Source organism: Salvelinus fontinalis, chromosome 26, assembly GCF_029448725.1.
Source record: "Salvelinus fontinalis isolate EN_2023a chromosome 26, ASM2944872v1, whole genome shotgun sequence".
Lineage (NCBI taxonomy): Eukaryota > Metazoa > Chordata > Actinopteri > Salmoniformes > Salmonidae > Salvelinus > Salvelinus fontinalis.
Window position 1 is genome coordinate 45,288,109 of NC_074690.1, and position 17,745 is coordinate 45,305,853.

Below are 17,745 nucleotides of genomic sequence, written 5' to 3' on the forward strand. Positions count from 1 at the left end.
AACATTGAGTGGCCTAGAAACAGTTTTGACTTAACTTGGCTTGGAAACATTTGATAATGGCTGTCTAGCAACGATCAACAATCAAACTTGAACATAAAAAAATGTAATAATGGGAAAATATTGTACAATCCAGGTGTGCAAAGCTCTTAGAGACTTACTCAAAAAGATTCACATTGTAATCACCTTAAAAGGTTATTCTACAAAGTATTTACCCAGGGGTGTGAATACTTATGTAAATGAGATATTTCTGAATTCATTTTTCAATAAATAAGCAAACATGTCCTAACATGTTTTCACGGTCATTATTGGGTATTGTGTGTAGATAGATGGGCGGCATCTTTATTTTATTCATTTTGAATTCAGGCTGTAATGCAACAAAATGTAGAATAAGGCGTATGAATACTTTCTGAAGACACTGTATGTCACACACAGATCTTAGGCATGGATTCTGCCCTCAATAGACAAGGTAGATCTATTAGAAACAGAAGTCTACATGGGATTTATCATGAAGTTCATTATTCTGAAGTATTAGCAGCAGTATCTTGCAATCTAATCATAACATACAGCAGGTGACTGCACACTCCTGTCATTAATTCCACAGGACAACATATCCACTTAATTTGTTCCATGGCAACGTTTTCTGATTCTCTAAAAAAAAAAATATATTAGTCCAACCCTATTGAGTGAATGACTAGGCCAGGCCGAACAGTATGGTCCCAGACAGGCTCAATCAGCCTCCATTTTAAAACTGGAGCTGTATATTTGTGTGATTTCTTAGAAAAGGGAAGCCTCGCAGATGGTGAGAAGGTTGCATTGGTAGATGTAAGGCATGTCACAGCGCATTAGTCTGACAAGGGTCACCCAGTTCACCAAGGAAGCTGAACCTTGGTGGTGATGCACTCGAGGGTTCTACTCATGTGACCCCCCTAAAGGCGGAAGGGAAGGAAACCATGTTAGCTGTTGTTGAACTTAGTGGGATGTTCGTGGGAATAGATATGGAGATCAATTATTTCCTGGCCTCGCACTTCTCTCTATCTTGTAAACACTTACAGATATTTATACACACAACTCAACTCACACAACTCAATAACCATAAAGTATACACGCATGCACACATTAGAATCTCCTTGGTAGTATGGAGGATATAATCTTTCAATTCCTTCTCCATTTCACCACAGTTCACCTTCTCTCCCTTCCTCCGCCATGACTATGCTGCATCTACCTTAATTTATGGAATGTCTTGCCTCCAGCCCCTCAGCATGATAAAGCTTTGACTGTTCACTTTATGGGCATATACATACAAGCCCCAAACACTCGGGCTTGGCACTTCCCAGAAAATCAGTCTCTCTGCTTCTTTCAAACACAAACACCCCCACACATCTGATTTCACCCTCTCTGTTGAGTGTGTTTCCCAGTACTCGGCCCTGCATCTCTCTCTCTCTCACACACACACACACACACACACACAGTCACAAACGTCCGTCTGTTTGCTGCTGATTCGGCCTGGCTCCAGACACAGAAAGTATCCTCTGTGCCCTCCTGACTCCCTCTACCCAGAAAACATGTGGTGGGAAGAGGGAAGTACCCCTTACCAACTGAACACCCAGCCTGCCCTCTACTCAAACAGCTGGAGGGAGAAAAAAGCCTACTGAATAGGTTGACTATACCACAGAAAAATATTATGTTCAACCGTTGACAAAGCAAAGAGGAATTCATGTGTCAGAGCGATTTAAAGAGATCAACATGCTTATGAAATTGAAATAGGGTGGAAATTAAGTTATTTGTTGAGGTTTGAAAAAGGAGAAGTCTGTTAAGAGTCAGGCCTAGCCCTGAGGTATGAGGCAAAAGTAAATCAGAAATACAATGCCTAATGCCAATGACCACAGCCGTATTCATTACGCCAATTCTGTTGCAAAATGTTTCTTTAAACGGATGCCAGAGCAAAGAAACAGGGAGGGACCTACCAGAATTTGTCCAATAAAAACTTGTTTTCGTTGCAAAATGCAACTCTTCGCACTAATGATTACACCCCACATGTTCAAGTGTAGCACAAGCATTCACACAACCACACCAACAGAATGAAGAGTACACACCAAAACGTTACATAAAATGCCTTTTGTATTAAAAGTTGTTCAATCCAGACAAGTGGGTGGTAAAAGGCTTGTCTGGGGTCAAAATTACAATTGAAATCAGGAATTCACATTTCAGAAAGAAACTATTTCTAAGATAAAAACAAACATGGCTTACTTTTTGCTGAAGCCACAACATAAAGCTGTTTGGGTTCATACTCTCAGTGAAGGAATACCAGTGGGGGGGGGGGAGAGGGGGGGGCCAAACTTTGCCCTAAAATAACTGTTATTCCATCTACACCACAACTTCCTCATCGAAAAAGACAAAAAGGGCCGGTACATTTGATTTCAAATCACTTTTTGACCGCACGCCTTTTTGATTTGAACACCATGTCTTAATCACTGGAAAATATAAACAGCTGGGTTTAACAATTTAAAATCTTAAAAACAGGGTTGTCAAACTATTTAATAATTGAATTTCTGTCTTTAAAGAAAATATATTTTAATTTCAATTACCTAAAAACGCATCAACTTCGACTTTCTCGCATTTGTACTAGCATAGACCCTATTTTACATAATGTGAGGCGTTTGTATTGTGCCTGCCATTGGTTGAGACACAGCATACTCTTGAATACAGGGTGGGAGTCATGTTTTGGCTAAATGTACTAAAATGGGAATAACAGAAATTCCAGCTTTCAAATGATACCACAAAGATGATTTGTCCACACATCAAATTTTTTTTGTCATGTATTAGAATAGCAGTTGTTTGAAATTACACTGTCAATATTCCATATGAAACCTATTGAAATCATAGAAATATACATCATAGAAAAGACATTCCCATTTAAGTTGACATTCAACGGTGAGTGGACCGGTGGCCATCTTTGTGAAAGTAAAAATGTACATTTCAATGGTGTACCACCAGCTAAATTCCACTGGTCTGAAGGGACAGTTCCATTCTATGAATTATACTTCTAAAGATTCAAATGACACCCAACCTGTATTTAAGAGTATGCTGTGTCTCAACTGATGGCAGGCACAACACATATACCTCAGAATATGTCAATTGGGAGTTTCCACGTTGTAGATAAAAGACATTAAAATTGTTTTTTTTTATTAATAGTTTGACAAGCCTGTTAAACTTTTAAATTATATCAAACTCAACCATTTATATTTTCCAGTGATGAAGAAATGTCTCACGGTATGGTCAACTTTGAGCACCTCTATCTCCTGAATGTTTTGGCCTTCAGTTCCAAAATGTCACTTTCTGACCTCTTCCATGGGCGAATGTGTACGAAAAGTTTTGTTGAAATCAAGGAGTGAGGTCAAAAAGTGATTGAAATCAAACGGAACGACCCGGAAGTAACCCTCCTTCACTATGAGCCCAACTGAAATGAAAATGAAACCGTAAAGTACTGTTGTGATCGTTGGGCTCCTTGGTTGGCACATACAGACACAGGTGTATTTCTTAGGAAGGCACTTGACATGGGGTTTCCCCCCCATGTCACATCAGTAAGGTCCTTGTTTGTGCACATTGAAGAGTGAGACGGGCAGGGGAAGTTAAATCCAACATTACCAAATCCTGAAGAAAAACACAAAAAAGCAATCCACAACACTCCATTGCCTGACAACACATCTTGGTAGGACTTTTTTTCTGCAGGTAATACACAATTTCTTGATGTTTAGGCTATGTGTTATGTTTAGTCATTTTAATTATTTGCTCAGTTTTAGGCTAGTTCCAGTGACCAGTGCATATTCACCGAGTTTGGGGTTTATTTGACACTAAAAATCCAAACATGAGTTTTTGCATGGGGGGGGGGTCCTTGAGCCCATCAGAATCCACACAAAAAGTGACCAATCCCTGTTCAGCAAAGGGATTAATTCTCTAATCCCTCTCCAGGCCAGAAGGACCCGCCCAGAAACCATGAAAAAGTACAACTCAACAGTAATCAAACCCCACCAAAGTTCCATAACAAAAAAAGTGTCTCTTAGGTTTTACAATAAGACATTCCCAGTGAGGCACGGTTCCAGAAAAAGTGTCAATTACAAAGCTGTGTGATATTTTTGTTAAATCTCAAACATTCAAGTACTTTGTCATGTAAACACTTTTTAGGCTATTTCAATATAAATTGTTGTCATCGTCGATTGTTGTGTGCAAATAGCTTTCCAATAATACTGACGGTCGCATTATCAAACAGAGGCCGTATAATTTTGTTATCAACAAGTTATCAAAACAGGCCTTGTTTTTTTTAATGAGTTTTACTTAGCTAGATAACAATCACAGTTGCAAACTTAATGTTTTCTTAGAAAAGAACACAAGAACAACAGCGATCTCCACCGCTGGGTAAAGAGGAATAGTTCATCTGTCTCACGATTTCTGCGAACAGTTCGTCGACCAAGCCTTTATTTTTGGCAGAAGTTTCCATAAACGGGCAATTCCACTCCTGAGCCAGCACCTTGCCTTCCCCGGAAGAGACCTCTCTCTCGCCTTCCAAGTCCACTTTATTTCCAACCAATACCATGGGCACTCGCTCGTATCTTTTCACTCGGATGATTTGATCCCTCAACGCCTTGATGTCTTGGAAGCTCTGCTGGTTGACCAGACTGTACACCAAAATAAACCCCTGCCCGTTTTTGATGTACAGGTCTCGCATGGAGGCGAACTGTTCGGTCCCCGCCGTGTCCAGTATCTCCAGAACAGAGGGAGACGAGTCCACCTCGATCTCCTTTCGGTAAAAATCCTCTATTGTGGGGTCGTATTTCTCAATGAAGGACCCCGTCACAAACTGGACAGTCAATGCAGATTTGCCCACGCCGCCCGAGCCCAACACGACTACTTTATACTCCCTCATGGCTTCAGAAAACAGACAGCCCCTCTCCACGAATCCTCTACCCACCCGATGTTATCAGACTGCAGAAAGGCAGATCTTTCAAGGGTGGGAGTTGTCAAATCCCTCGGCGGAAACGCTTTCGAGGGTCGTCTCCGAATGTCCTGGTAAGAATCCGAAGAGAGCGGCCGTTTCCGAACATTAATAATATAACGTGTAGCACATTTCCCGTTGTTTGTACTGTGCCACCGTGTTAAAAAGCGTGATCTCTTCGATGGCTGGCGTTTCCTGCACACAGTTTCTCAACGCAAGACAACTAACGTCACGAACAAGGGCTTAGTTCTGTGATTTCTTAAAGGGGCAGTCACCTAAAACATTAGTCAACGCAAATATCAGTCACCTGGGGCCTCGTTTATAAACCGTGCTTACATACAAGATATACCCCAAAAATGTGCTTGCGCCCGTTAACGCAAAAAACCTAACGTGAGAATGTGTTCACCACCCTGCAAACTTGAGACATCAGCTGTTCGAATACCCATGCTAACATACTGTATACAAGAGTATATACTACATATTATTAGGTCATTTTTGTATACTGTAAACAAACCGTATCCTTTCAGTTGAGTGTACTAGCGCTTCGCCTGTCTACTGGAAGTTGAGATATGCAAATTCTTGCTAGCTTGTTAGGATAGCTAACAAATTGCTAGCTAGACATCTTGTGACTTCATTAACAATGTCCATTGAGAACGAACAACGACTATGCCGCTTAGCTAAGAATGACGTGGATAATCAAGTCATTAAACTCTGAATAGTTAGTTAGATAGCATATAATATACTGGCAAGTTCGATATATTACTAGCCAACTAACGTTAGGACTGTAGCTAGCAAACATACTGGTAGATACAAGCAACTGCTGTAATAATATGCTATGTGGTTCGTAAGGCTAGCGTAGCTAACAAATTGTCAGACAACATAACGTGTAACGTAATTTATTTGAAAAGGCATTACTTTATTACATTGTTCAACATTTGTCATAATTAGTTAAAGCAATAAATATGTATCCGCTCGTCAGACTCTGGCTGCATAATTTCCACTATTTTCTTCAAATTTGAAAATGTTTTAAAGCCACGCCCATTTTCTGAAGTATTGAATTATGGGCCCCAAAAGCAAGGAAATAGTGTCCACTGCTTGGCAAATGTACGACATTCGGGAACTTTTGGCATACTATCCATACTATGACCAATAAACATACTACATTTGTCACAAATAGTATGGTTAGGACAGACAAAATGTATTCACTGTTTAACGGATTTTCCCCCCAGAAAAGTGAGAAGAGCGAAAAATAAATAAATGTATATATATATAAATTAAGTGCATAAGGAATAACAGTACTTTACCACATTGTCCTAGGCACTTGTACAGGCTCTAGGCCTGTACAAGGTGAGCTTCAATAGTTATATTATTCCATGCCAAAACCTACACTATTTGTCTTAAAAAGAATGCAGATGTTGCAATGTTGTTATAACCATGAGAAATTAAACACAATGGGAAGCATAACTTGTGACAGTTTCTTTTCCTGATTAAAATAAATCAGATAATCAAGAACAGCTTCACAAGACACCATAAATAAGTTGGCCGTGTGCAGTAGATCACCTACTGGGTGTCAACAAACAATGTAGAATCATCTGGAAATGAAAATGACGGCCAATGTTCTGTGGTCAGACGCAATAGCACAATCACCTGCTGCTCTTTACTGTTCAACAGCACGGAGTGTTTTGCCCTTTATTTGTTGTTTATTCTGGTCTCTAGGGTGTTCATTTATTTGAAAGATTTATTGGAGCTCTCGTAATGAACTGCTTTCCTCCTTGCTTACACACTGGGCACATTGGCCTGACATGTTGAAAATGTTTGAGCCTCACCAACTCTTCCCCCCTCAAGAAAATCTGGACATCAACAATGGACACACACACACATCTAGGAATAACACTGATTGCTGAGTAATTCTGCGTCTCCACTTGCATTCCACAGGTTAGCCCCTTGAAAGCAACGATCTGCTCATGATATGGATTGTCTTCTTGGAAAATCTCTGAAGCACATGTAAAGGCCTATCCTTGTCAGTGGTGTCCAAGCTGTACAGATCATCACATTTCTGGTGCTCACATCTGTCTGCTGTCAATGTTGGATCAGGCACAAACCTTAATTTCATATATTGTTCTTCTGGCAAGCATGAAGGATTCATTAAGCAGTACCAGCATGGATCTTCTCCCTCGCATTTCTTGATCTGTACCATGTATTATGACATCTTGAGACGTCTGTCCTGGAATTGCTTGTACTGTTCCTTGTCAAGACCTTTTCTGCTGAGGTCATGCATCATGTGAACTTCTGCATCAATGATGTTGAATTGTGCAATATTGGCAATTTCTTCCCGTGCTGCGGCCTGATGTACCTCAACGTGGGTTCCTTTCCACTTAAGGCGCTCAAACCGGCAAATCGCAAGAGCTGCAACAGGGTGCATACTCTTTTCAAAATCCTCTTTCAGGTCTGGCTGTTTGGTGGCTGTTTTACGTAGGCTTGTCGTCGTGCTACACTTCTTCACACGCTTCTTATTTGATTCTTCCATCTTCTCCCTCGCCAGGGCTGTTCCCTGAAGTGCCAAGTTTAGAAGGGAATTAACTCTCTCGGGCAGGGTTGGCCCAGCTGTCATCTGGTGCTGTTCTACAGGCCATAAGCATGTCAAGATCCAGTTGAACAAACAAGGAGTGTGTGGCATGCTTGAACAGAGACATATGTGGTTCTGTGATCTGGCCCACCATCAAATTGAATGATCAAGATTGTAGTTCTCTCCTCTGAGGATGCTGAGATTTAACTGTGTCGAAGGGGCTGGATGGCTGGAAAACCTTGTCCTTGACAGTGACATTAATTTTCCCATCACAGAATGAACTAGATGGAGATGCTGGGATCAACATGACAGATGGTACAAGTCGACAGATGGCACAAGTCCGCTGATGTGGTGATCATGGTCGGCAGCTGCTAGAACTGGCCCACTCAGAGGAGCAATGCTTGGATGTCTGACTCTGTTACAGGTCCCAAAAGGCTGGCCAGGTTCTCCGACAAGGATGATTTCTTATCATCCACACATAACATTTCACAGTTCTTCTGCCACATGCAGGCAAACTGTTTAATGTAGTTCCACTGTACTGCAACAAACTTTGAGTCTTGATGTCCCTTATCACCCGAGGCTGGACCCTGAACTTGAGGTCAAACCGTCCTATGTACTGGAGAGCAGATATGGACCATGGATTCTTGGGTGTAAACTGCAGTCTTAGCCACTGTAATGATGGGATTTTAACTTATGGTTAAGCCACTTTTCCACTGTGTCACGCAAGTCCTCAACTGATATAGCAAAAGGTAAGTACAAGTACTCCCCATGTCTGCGATCGTTGACCTGAGCTGTGTATTCATTAAAATACTTCTGTGCTTCATACCAAAAGGCCTGGAATGAGGATTGTGATTTGCCATTCAGCTTCCTCAAATCCATTTCAAGTCTGGGTCATCACCATCAAGGAGGAACAATTATACTTTCTCATCAAGTGAGCACTGTTCATCATTATTCGCTGAACTCGTCATCTGTCAGAAACCGATACATTTCTCTCAGGAAGTGTAACGATGTGCTCTGGGAGTCAGGAAGCAAGTTCAGGAAGTGAATAATTTAATAGAAAAATGAAACATAATTTTAAAAACCATGAACAACGCACAGACATGAAGCTGGAACAGAAACAATAACGCCTGGAGAAGGAACCAAAGGGAGTGACATGTATAGGGAAGGTAATCAGGGAAGTGATGGAGTCCAGGTGAGTCTGATGACGCGCAGGTGCGTGTAACGATAGCGACAGGTGTGCACCATAACGAGCAGCCTGGTGACCTAGAAGCCAGAGAGAGCACACGTGACAGGAAGTAGCTGTCCACATTGGCAGCATGTGTGTATTTGTACAGGAATGCTTTTTGCATTGCTCTAGTGTGGTATGTTGGTGTTTCTTATCTGTGTGGAGATGACAGAAGCTTGCCTGGTCTCATGAACCATTGCTATGTGAGGATACCTTCCATATGAATGTCAGAGTGCCTAGGTAGTTACCACAGGCATACTTGTACAAGGTGAAAGTCAATGGAAGTTTCAAGTTTTCAATCCATTTCCTTCTCTGGAATCTATCTTCAGGAGAAAAGTCCAGTAGAAAGAGGGGGTGGTATTGGGGCACTTTCTCCAAAGCTTGTAACAGAGTGCTGTACTGGTGTCTGACCGGTCCGCATGATGCTCTCACAGTGTAGCATTAAAAGATCAGACTCTGGTGTAGGTGGTGGAGTGGGCTGTTGGTGACGTCTGGTCATTGCTTGATTCACCTTCTCCAAGTGGGATGCATCAGCTGCTATGGACTCTGTTAGACGCACCACCTCTTCTCTGAGATCTAATGTGAACAAGGAATAGAGGCAGTTTTAGTTGAGAGGTTTAAAACATAAAGCTTACACTTACTTTTGAAAATAAACGTTTTACATTAAATGGTTACATTTTACAATATTAGACACAGCGTGTTTGACATTAATCTACAAGGAGTAGTAGTGTGCCACAAACTTCATTGATATAGAAGAATGACACAATACATTCATTAAAATACCTGTGAAGTGATTCCGGTGTGCCCAGGGCTGGGATATTGAGATAGAGAGCTGACTGCAATGATCCCGAGGCTGATCTTAACTTAGTTTTGGTGCCTTGTGTCGTGTTTCCTGGTATCTGTTGTAGGATCCACAGCCTTGTGGCATTTGCAGGAATCTGTCTGGTATGGTTAAGATTCTTTCTTTGAACTTCTGTAGATGGGGGTCCATATACCAGAGTGCTTTTGATAATCGGGTAACGAATGTCAATATGAACATGAAAAATAGGAGAAATATTACATTTCAGTCTGATTATCAGATTATTATTATTATTATTAATACACAAATTAACATTCATGAACATTATTCACATAATATTGCATTCTATTATACATCCTATCATATAAAAAAAAGAATTGGGAAAAAAAGTAATGAATGTATTATCTGTTCATTAATCTACTTAATTGTATAGCCTAACAAGGCTTGAACATATTAATACAATAAAAATATAAAGGCTTATCATAGAATGTCCTTTCTAGGAAAATATGCTATCGTTAATAAAGGGCAATCATTCGAATTAGGTCAAGTTAAAGTCATACTGGGAAAAGTGGCTTCTCTCGTAATGTAATGTGATGTATAGGGTAATAGAGTAGACTATTTAACATTTGTTTCTAATTCAAGAAGGATTGACAATAAATAATTGTAATCAAATTAAAATCTTGATGTATAATGAGTTCATTACCTGAATGCATCTCTGTAGCCTATAGGTGTTAAAATATTCATACAAATATGATTAGGCCTCTCAGACTAGGCCTTGTAAAAAAGAGGGTCAATCAAGTTAGGTCTGCCAAATGAATGTAGCATTGGAAAAAATACATAAATCCAACCATAGAGTATAGCCTATCAAAAAAGTAGTTTATAACATGCACAATTAGAAGCATCAATCTATATAGAGCAAGCTTGACTAAATTCGAGCCCAGTAACTTTCAGTGGCGGAACTAGAGTTTTATACATGGGGCTACTTCAGAAAAGTTGTGTGTAACCCTAACCTGGCATCTAAGGAGCATGAATGACTCCTATGATTGCTGATTAGAGGTAGAAGTGATAATTCACTTAACCCAGAGTTCTTCAATGTGGCAGATAGTGTGGTCCAAAAGGGTCACTTCACTAGAATTCTTTAACATACTATGAATAGTTAGTGTCTCTACCTCGGAACTGCAGCTCAATTTCTTTCTTTCTCTCTCATACACACACACTGGAGAGACTTGGGTCACTGTTTCCATGAATATATAATCTGGGTCTATAAGTATATTTTCAGAAAATAAAGCTCAAGTACCAAGGAGATAAGATATCATTTGTGTGTTACATAAATTGCATAGTTTATTTACAAAACAAGTCAATTTACAAATAAAACACACTGCAATTTGACATAACAGGCATTAAGCATAAATGGACTTGAAAAATACAGAAAAAATTGGTGCCCATCAATATTAAAAGTACAGTGTCATATTTATGCTCAAATATATTATGCTAACTAATAGCAAAGAAAGTTTTGGAATTGGCCTAATCAAGACCAAATCAAATCTGTGTGACATGAAACCCTTTGGATTTATCATTTTAGAATGTCAGTGTACTAGCTAGTACACAGTGAAGGTTTTAATCATGAACAGAGGGACTGCCTAAGTGCCAAATTATCCTAGGTAGATTTAAAACAGCATAATTCTGCGGTTCTGGTGAGAACTGGCAAAATGTTTCACAAACTCATCCGTGTTGAGGGAGCGGGCCCTACTCGACTCAACACTGAATTCATAGGTGACTTAACCGGTCATCGGCCATTGTTGTCCTAAGGTGGGTCAGTTTTAAAGCTGAGAAGCTTCTCTCGCAAGAAGCACTGCTGACTGATGTAACAACAGAAACCTTACAAAGTCGAAATAGCTCATGGAAGACCTCTTTATAAGGTTCTAGAAACACAACAAAGTCAAGGAGAGTAGACGGTCTGTCCCTTCCACTTTTCTCTCTCCTATCAAGAAGCCGCTTGGTTTGATGAACCTCATGTTTGATTTCCTCTAAATCTGACTCAAAGGTCTGAGCAAAGGCAAACAGAGGCTCTTCATTGAAGAATGTTGTACTCTATGGGTTGAGAGACTGGACCCCTTGCATTATCTTGCAATTCTTCTTTGGAAAACGCCTCTGCAGCTCAGCTGTGAGACTGTCAAGCACCTGATAAAAGATAGCTCTTTGGAAGCTCTCACCATCACTTTGGTCACTATTTTTCTGTCCTACAGTGCTCATCATCAATGAGTCGTGAAATCTTAAGCTTGTCTTTTACACACTGTTTGTACACTTATTTTGCAGTGCTCTACAATCTCTTCAACCTCTTTCCATAGTTCTCCAAAGTAACCGTCACTTCTGTAGTCCTGTAATGTGTTTGTAAGGGCACCTACTAGATCCACAGCCCTTGCTAGGTCAAGAGAGCTTGATTGGAGCATGTCAGAAAGACATTTGGCATCACCAAGCACTTTACAAAAGGTAACCAAAAGCCCTATGAAATGTAAATCTGAGAAAGAAGGCCCCTTGCCTCCACTGATCTATCACCACTATTTTCAAGTGTGATATCCTGTAGCACTCAGAACTGCTGGAAGCCTGTCCCTCAGATTACGGCATTCCATGTATCTGCATGCCCACCTTACATCTGTAAGTCTCTGTAGTTCCCCGGGCTGCTGCTGTGGATACAGCTCTTTCTGAACTGCAAGCCTCTTGAGATGAACGTATGAGCCAGATACAAAGTTAAAAAGCTTCTGCAGGAGAGAAAAAAAGTGAACTGCCTCAGGCACTGATTTTACAGCATCGACAAGAACCAAATTCAAACAATGTGCATTACAGTGTACATAAAATGCAAATCTTGCACTGTTTTTAATCCGTGCAGACATACAGAATGCTTTCCGCTCATGACGGATGCACCGTCATAGCCTTGCCCCACAAGATTATTTCTGTAGTCCAGATCATGTTTTTCAAGGCAATCAATTATCATTTTTGAGGCCTGCTGCATCTAAGCTTTCAGCTGACTGAAAGTGTAAACAGCTTTCGTGGATTGCCCCGTTGTAATAGTACCTCACAACTAAAGGCATTTGTTTTTTCAATCTTTGGTTTCATCTGCAATTACAATAAAAACTTCACTTTCTTTTACTTCTCTTATTAGTTCACGTTGTACCATCTCAGCTCAGCCCTCAAGACCTTCATTCTGGATTTGGTGGCTTGTGTACTTAGCATTGCCACATGTATTCATCCTTTTCTCTATGAGAGGGTCATGCTTTGCTATTCTTTCTATGATTGTCCAAAAAAATGACCATTGTAGAGTCAGAGGTCTCTGTGTCATCCCTTGATACATCTATTACATTAAAATAACACAAGAACCATTAGTGTATAATCACAATAACAATTGTGCCACAGAATTGGCCACAGCCATCAAAACAAGAACACACATGAATCAACAACCAACATTTTAAAGTGACGCTTAATCTGACAAAATCATTTATTACAAACTGAAGCTAAACTTAAATTCTGAACTGGGCATGTGACTGACTGCCTGGTAGATGCTCTGACCTGGTGGTGGTAGACTGGGTCCTTGTGAAGTCTGACCACACTGACTCTGACTAGCCTCAGGTAGGGAGCTTCTCTGGGGTCTGGTGGTGAGTCAAGGGCTGGGTTCTGTTTGCACCGGATCTGCCTGTTTGTGCTTCTTCAAAAATAAGTCTATCTCTCCATTTCTTTTCATGTTTAATTGACCCTATGCAAAAATATGACAGTCTATGGTTACATCTAAGCATCCAATTACCCACATTTTAGTCCTATCTTAATTACAAATCCCCATTATCATAACTGTACCTTAAAATCAACTACCAGCCAAAGTTATGAGTTAGATCATGGCTAGCCCTACTCTGCAGTAAGTAACTTAGCTAGCTATAATTTCTTACACCTTTACGATAGCAAAACAGGCTATCTGCAAATTGTGTTAACCTTTTGAGTAACGTTAACTTTTTATGGCTGGGGGCAGTATTGAGTAGCTTGGATGAATAAGGTGCCCAGAGTAAACTGCCTGCTACACAGGCCCAGAAGCTAAGATATGCACATTATTAGTAGATTTGGATAGAAAACACTCTGAAGTTTCTAAAACTGTTTGAAAGATGTCTGTCAGTATAACAGAACTCATATGGCAGGCAAAAACCTGAGAAAAAAATCCAACCAGGAAGTGGGAAATCTGAGGTTTGTAGGTTTGCCTATCCATTATACAGTGTCTATGGGGTCATATTGCACTTCCTAAGGCTTCCACTAGATGTCAACAGTCTTTAGAACTTTGTTTGATGCTTCTACTGTAAAGGATGAGGGAATAAGAGCTGATTGAGTCAGGGGTCTGGCAGAGAGCCACGAGCTCACTCAGGCGCGCCCCCGTGAGAGTTAGCTGCGTTCCATTGCATTTCTACAGACAAAGGAATTCTCCGGTTGAAACATTATTGAAGATTTATGTTAAAAACATCCTAAAGATTGATTCTATACAACGTTTGACATGTTTCTACGAACTGTAATGGAATTATTTGACTTTTCGTCTGGCCTGCGTGTCATGAATTTCGATTTTGGAACTAAACGTGCGAACAAAAAGGAGGTATTTCGACATAAATTATGGACTTTATCGAACAAAACAAACATTTATTGTGGAACTGGGATTCCCGGGAGTGCATTCTGATGAAGATCATCAAAGGTAAGTTAATATTTATAATGCTATTTCTGACTTCTGTTGACTCCACAACATGGTGGGTACCTGTATGGCTTGTTTTTGTGTCTGAGCGCCGTACTCAGATTATTGCATGGTGTGCTTTTTCCGTAAAGTTTTTTTCAAATCTGACACAGAGGTTGCATTAAGGAGAAGTTCATCTAAAGTTCCATGTATAACACTTGTATCTTTTATCAATATTTATTATGAGTATTTCTGTAAATTGATGTGGCTCTCTGCAAAATCACCGGTTGTTTTGGAGGCTGAACATAACGCGCCAATGTAAACCTGACCTAACATAATCAGATGGTGTGCTTTCGTCGTAAAGCCTTTTTGAAATCGTACACTGTGTCGGGATTAACAACAAGTTTATCTTTAAAATGGTGTAAAATACTTGTATGTTTGAGGAATTTTAATTATGAGATTTCTGTTGTTTGAATTTGGTGCCCTGCACTTTCACTGGCTGTTGTCAAGTCGATCCCGACAACGGGATCTCAGCCGTAAGAAGTTTTAACAGATTGACAATAACAATTGTTCGTTTTGAGTTCAAGTACGAAAATCTAGCTGAGTTAATGGATTTCAAATTGCTGAATGTTAACTTGCTGAACACTGACAGCTGTAGCCTACTAGTTACCCCACATTAGATAAACATTCATATACTGTAACTTACGACACTGCACTGTATATGTGTGTATTACTAGCACAGACGTAAACATAATGTTAGGTTAAATTGGGAACCGATCTCTCTTATCTGATTAACTGTCTGTTAATGGAGCCAAAGGTCTAACGTTAACTTACACAGCGACTCAACTTTCGTAAAAGTTGTTCAGGAAACCTAAACCTGATGCTGAACCTTAAAACTTACTTCAAATATGATGCTTTTCGCCAATTCTGAAAAGAGCTTGTGGAGCTGTGGAAATATTCTCTTCTTCTGTATTTTCTTCTTCTACTTCTTCTGTATCTCGGAACTAACGTTAATATTCTCTCTTCCTTGTCCTCGCCGCCAAACATCAAAATAAATGCTTCTTTCAACAAGAGGTGAAAAAAGATGCCAATCAGCATCAAACTGCCAGTAGCGAATGAAATTTCGGGGTGGTACGTCAGATGTCTGTGCCACCCCGGACACCCCTCTGGCTCTGCCCCTGGTAACTTTGCTCACCACATCCTCCTTCGATTGTCTCGTCTGGCTGCCACGAAAAGCCCCCCACCTTGGAGACAGTCGATCACATCATTGTAGAGCTGCTGATCTGTATGAAGTGTGTGAGTGCCACTGGCGATGTACTTTGCGGGACATGCTACCTGTTCTCGGCAGCCTATCCACTTCAAACTCATTCCGTCTTGGAGTTATCGGTTGGCCTACTACTACTGATAGTACCGGTAAAATGTAAGTTATGAATCGCAAATCACCATATAGCTGACACACTTCGATTTCATCAATCATTTTGACTTTGGTTGTCCAAAATACTAACGTTATCAGCTTGCACTGCGTCTTTGCTGATGAATGTCCTGATCTCTGGCCAGTCAATTGGTTCAATGACATTGTTGTTTCCTCTATTAATCGCTTCTAATTGATCTGAAAACCTGGGACGCATAAACAGTAGGAATTTGTACTGGCTTCAGCCATGACCGCATGAGAGAGAAATTAAACATCTGCAGGTGCTAGCGTGTGTGTTTCACTGTCCAATCCGAGGCTCGAACATGATTTGAGCGCATGATCTGAGGCTGTTTGTCTCTTGCACATAAACTTGGGAAAGCCTCAAGGGAGACCGGACAGTGCATTATTAACAAAACTCCGCATATATTGCCCAAAAAATAACACACAAGATTTTTTTTGCGGGGTGTGGAGAAAAGTAAGTCAGGGCACCCGTTAAACAGTAATTAAACTTTGTCCTGCCTTAGTGTGGTTAGTATGAGTATGTAACGGCTGTTGGAAGGAGAGGACCAAGGTGCAGCGTGGTACGTGTCCATATTTATTTAATGAACACTGAAATAACAAAAATAACAAAGAGAACGACCGAAACAATTCTGGCTGGTGCAGACACACAACAGAAAACAACTACCCACAAACACATAGAAAAGGACAAGATAGAACAAAACATAGAATGCCCACCCCAACTCACGCCCTGACCAAACCAAAATAGAGACATAAAAAAGGAACTAAGGTCAGGGCGTGACAGTACCCCCCCCCCCCCCCCCCCCCAAAAGGTGCGGACCCCGGCCGCAAAACCTGAACCTATAGGGGAGGGTCTGGGTGGGCATTTCACTGCGATGGCGGCTCTGGTGCGGGACGTAGACCCCGCTCCACCTCTGGCTTGGCCCACTTAGGTGGCACCTCTAGAGCGGGGACCCTCGCCGCCGACCCCGGACTAGGGACCCTTGCAGTGGGCCCCGGACAGGAGGGCGAGTCCGGCAGCTCCGGACAGGAGGGCGACTCCGGTAGCTCCGGACAGGAGGGAGACTCCGGCAGCTCCGGACTGAAGCCCGTCGCTGGAGGCTCCGGACTAGAGGGCGTCGCTGGAGGCTCCGGACTAGAGGGCGTCGCTGGAGGCTCCGGACTAGAGGGCGACGCTGGAGGCTCTGGACTAGAGGGCGACGCTGGAGGCTCTGGACTAGAGGGCGACCCTGGAGGCTCCGGACTAGAGGGCGTTGCTGGAGGCTCCGGACTGACGGCCTTCGTTGGAGGCCTCGTGCCATAACTCCTCACTGGAGGTTTCGTGCCATGGATCCTCACTGGAGGCTTTGTGCCATGGATCATCACTGGAGGCTTTGTGCCATGGATCATCACTGGAGGCTTCGTGCCATGGATCATCACTGGAGGCTTCGTGCCATGGATCATCACTGGAGGCTTCGTGCCATGGATCCTCACTGGAGGCTTCGTGCCATGGATCATCACTGGAGGCTTCGTGCCATGGATCATCACTGGAGGCTTCGTGCCATGGATCATCACTGGAGGCTTCGTGCCATGGATCATCACTGGAGGCTTCGTGCCATGGATCATCACTGGAGGCTTCTTGCCATGGATCATGGAGTGGAGAGACACACAGGAGGCCTGGCTCTGGGAGAAGGCACAGAACTCACCAGGCTGGGGAGACATGCAGGAGGCCTTGTCCTTGGCCGAGGCACCGGATGCACTGGACCGTGGAGGCCCACTGGCGGTCTCGAGCACAAAGCTAGCACAACTCCTCCTGGCTGGATCCCCCCTGTAGCCCGGCAAGTGCGGGGAGTTGGAACAGGCCGCACTGGGCTGTGCTGGCGAACCGGGGACACCGTGCGTAGGGCATGGTGCAGTATACCCCATGCCGAGGAGACGCACTGGAGACCAGATGCGCTGAGCCGGCATCATCCCTCCTGGCTCGATGCCCACTCTAGTCCGGCCGATTCGAGGAGCTGCGATGTAGCACACCGGGCTATGCGTGCGCACTGGGGACACCGTGCG

General features: G+C 42.1%; 1 protein-coding gene across 1 annotated transcript; it reads right to left on the minus strand.

Annotated features, from left to right (window-relative positions):
• Nucleotides 1-2,100: 2,100 nt before the first annotated feature.
• Nucleotides 2,101-5,220, minus strand: LOC129824437 (ras-related protein Rap-2b-like). Its single transcript, XM_055884088.1, has one exon. The coding sequence runs from the start codon at nucleotides 4,919-4,921 to the stop codon at nucleotides 4,373-4,375; it is 549 nt and encodes a 182-aa protein (XP_055740063.1). The 5' UTR covers nucleotides 4,922-5,220; the 3' UTR covers nucleotides 2,101-4,372.
• Nucleotides 5,221-17,745: the final 12,525 nt, after the last annotated feature.

Bases quoted from the DNA above. Each gene is read 5' to 3' on its own strand.
- LOC129824437 (XM_055884088.1), bottom strand. From the start codon at position 4,921: ATGAGGGAGTATAAAGTAGTCGTGTTGGGCTCGGGCGGCGTGGGCAAA.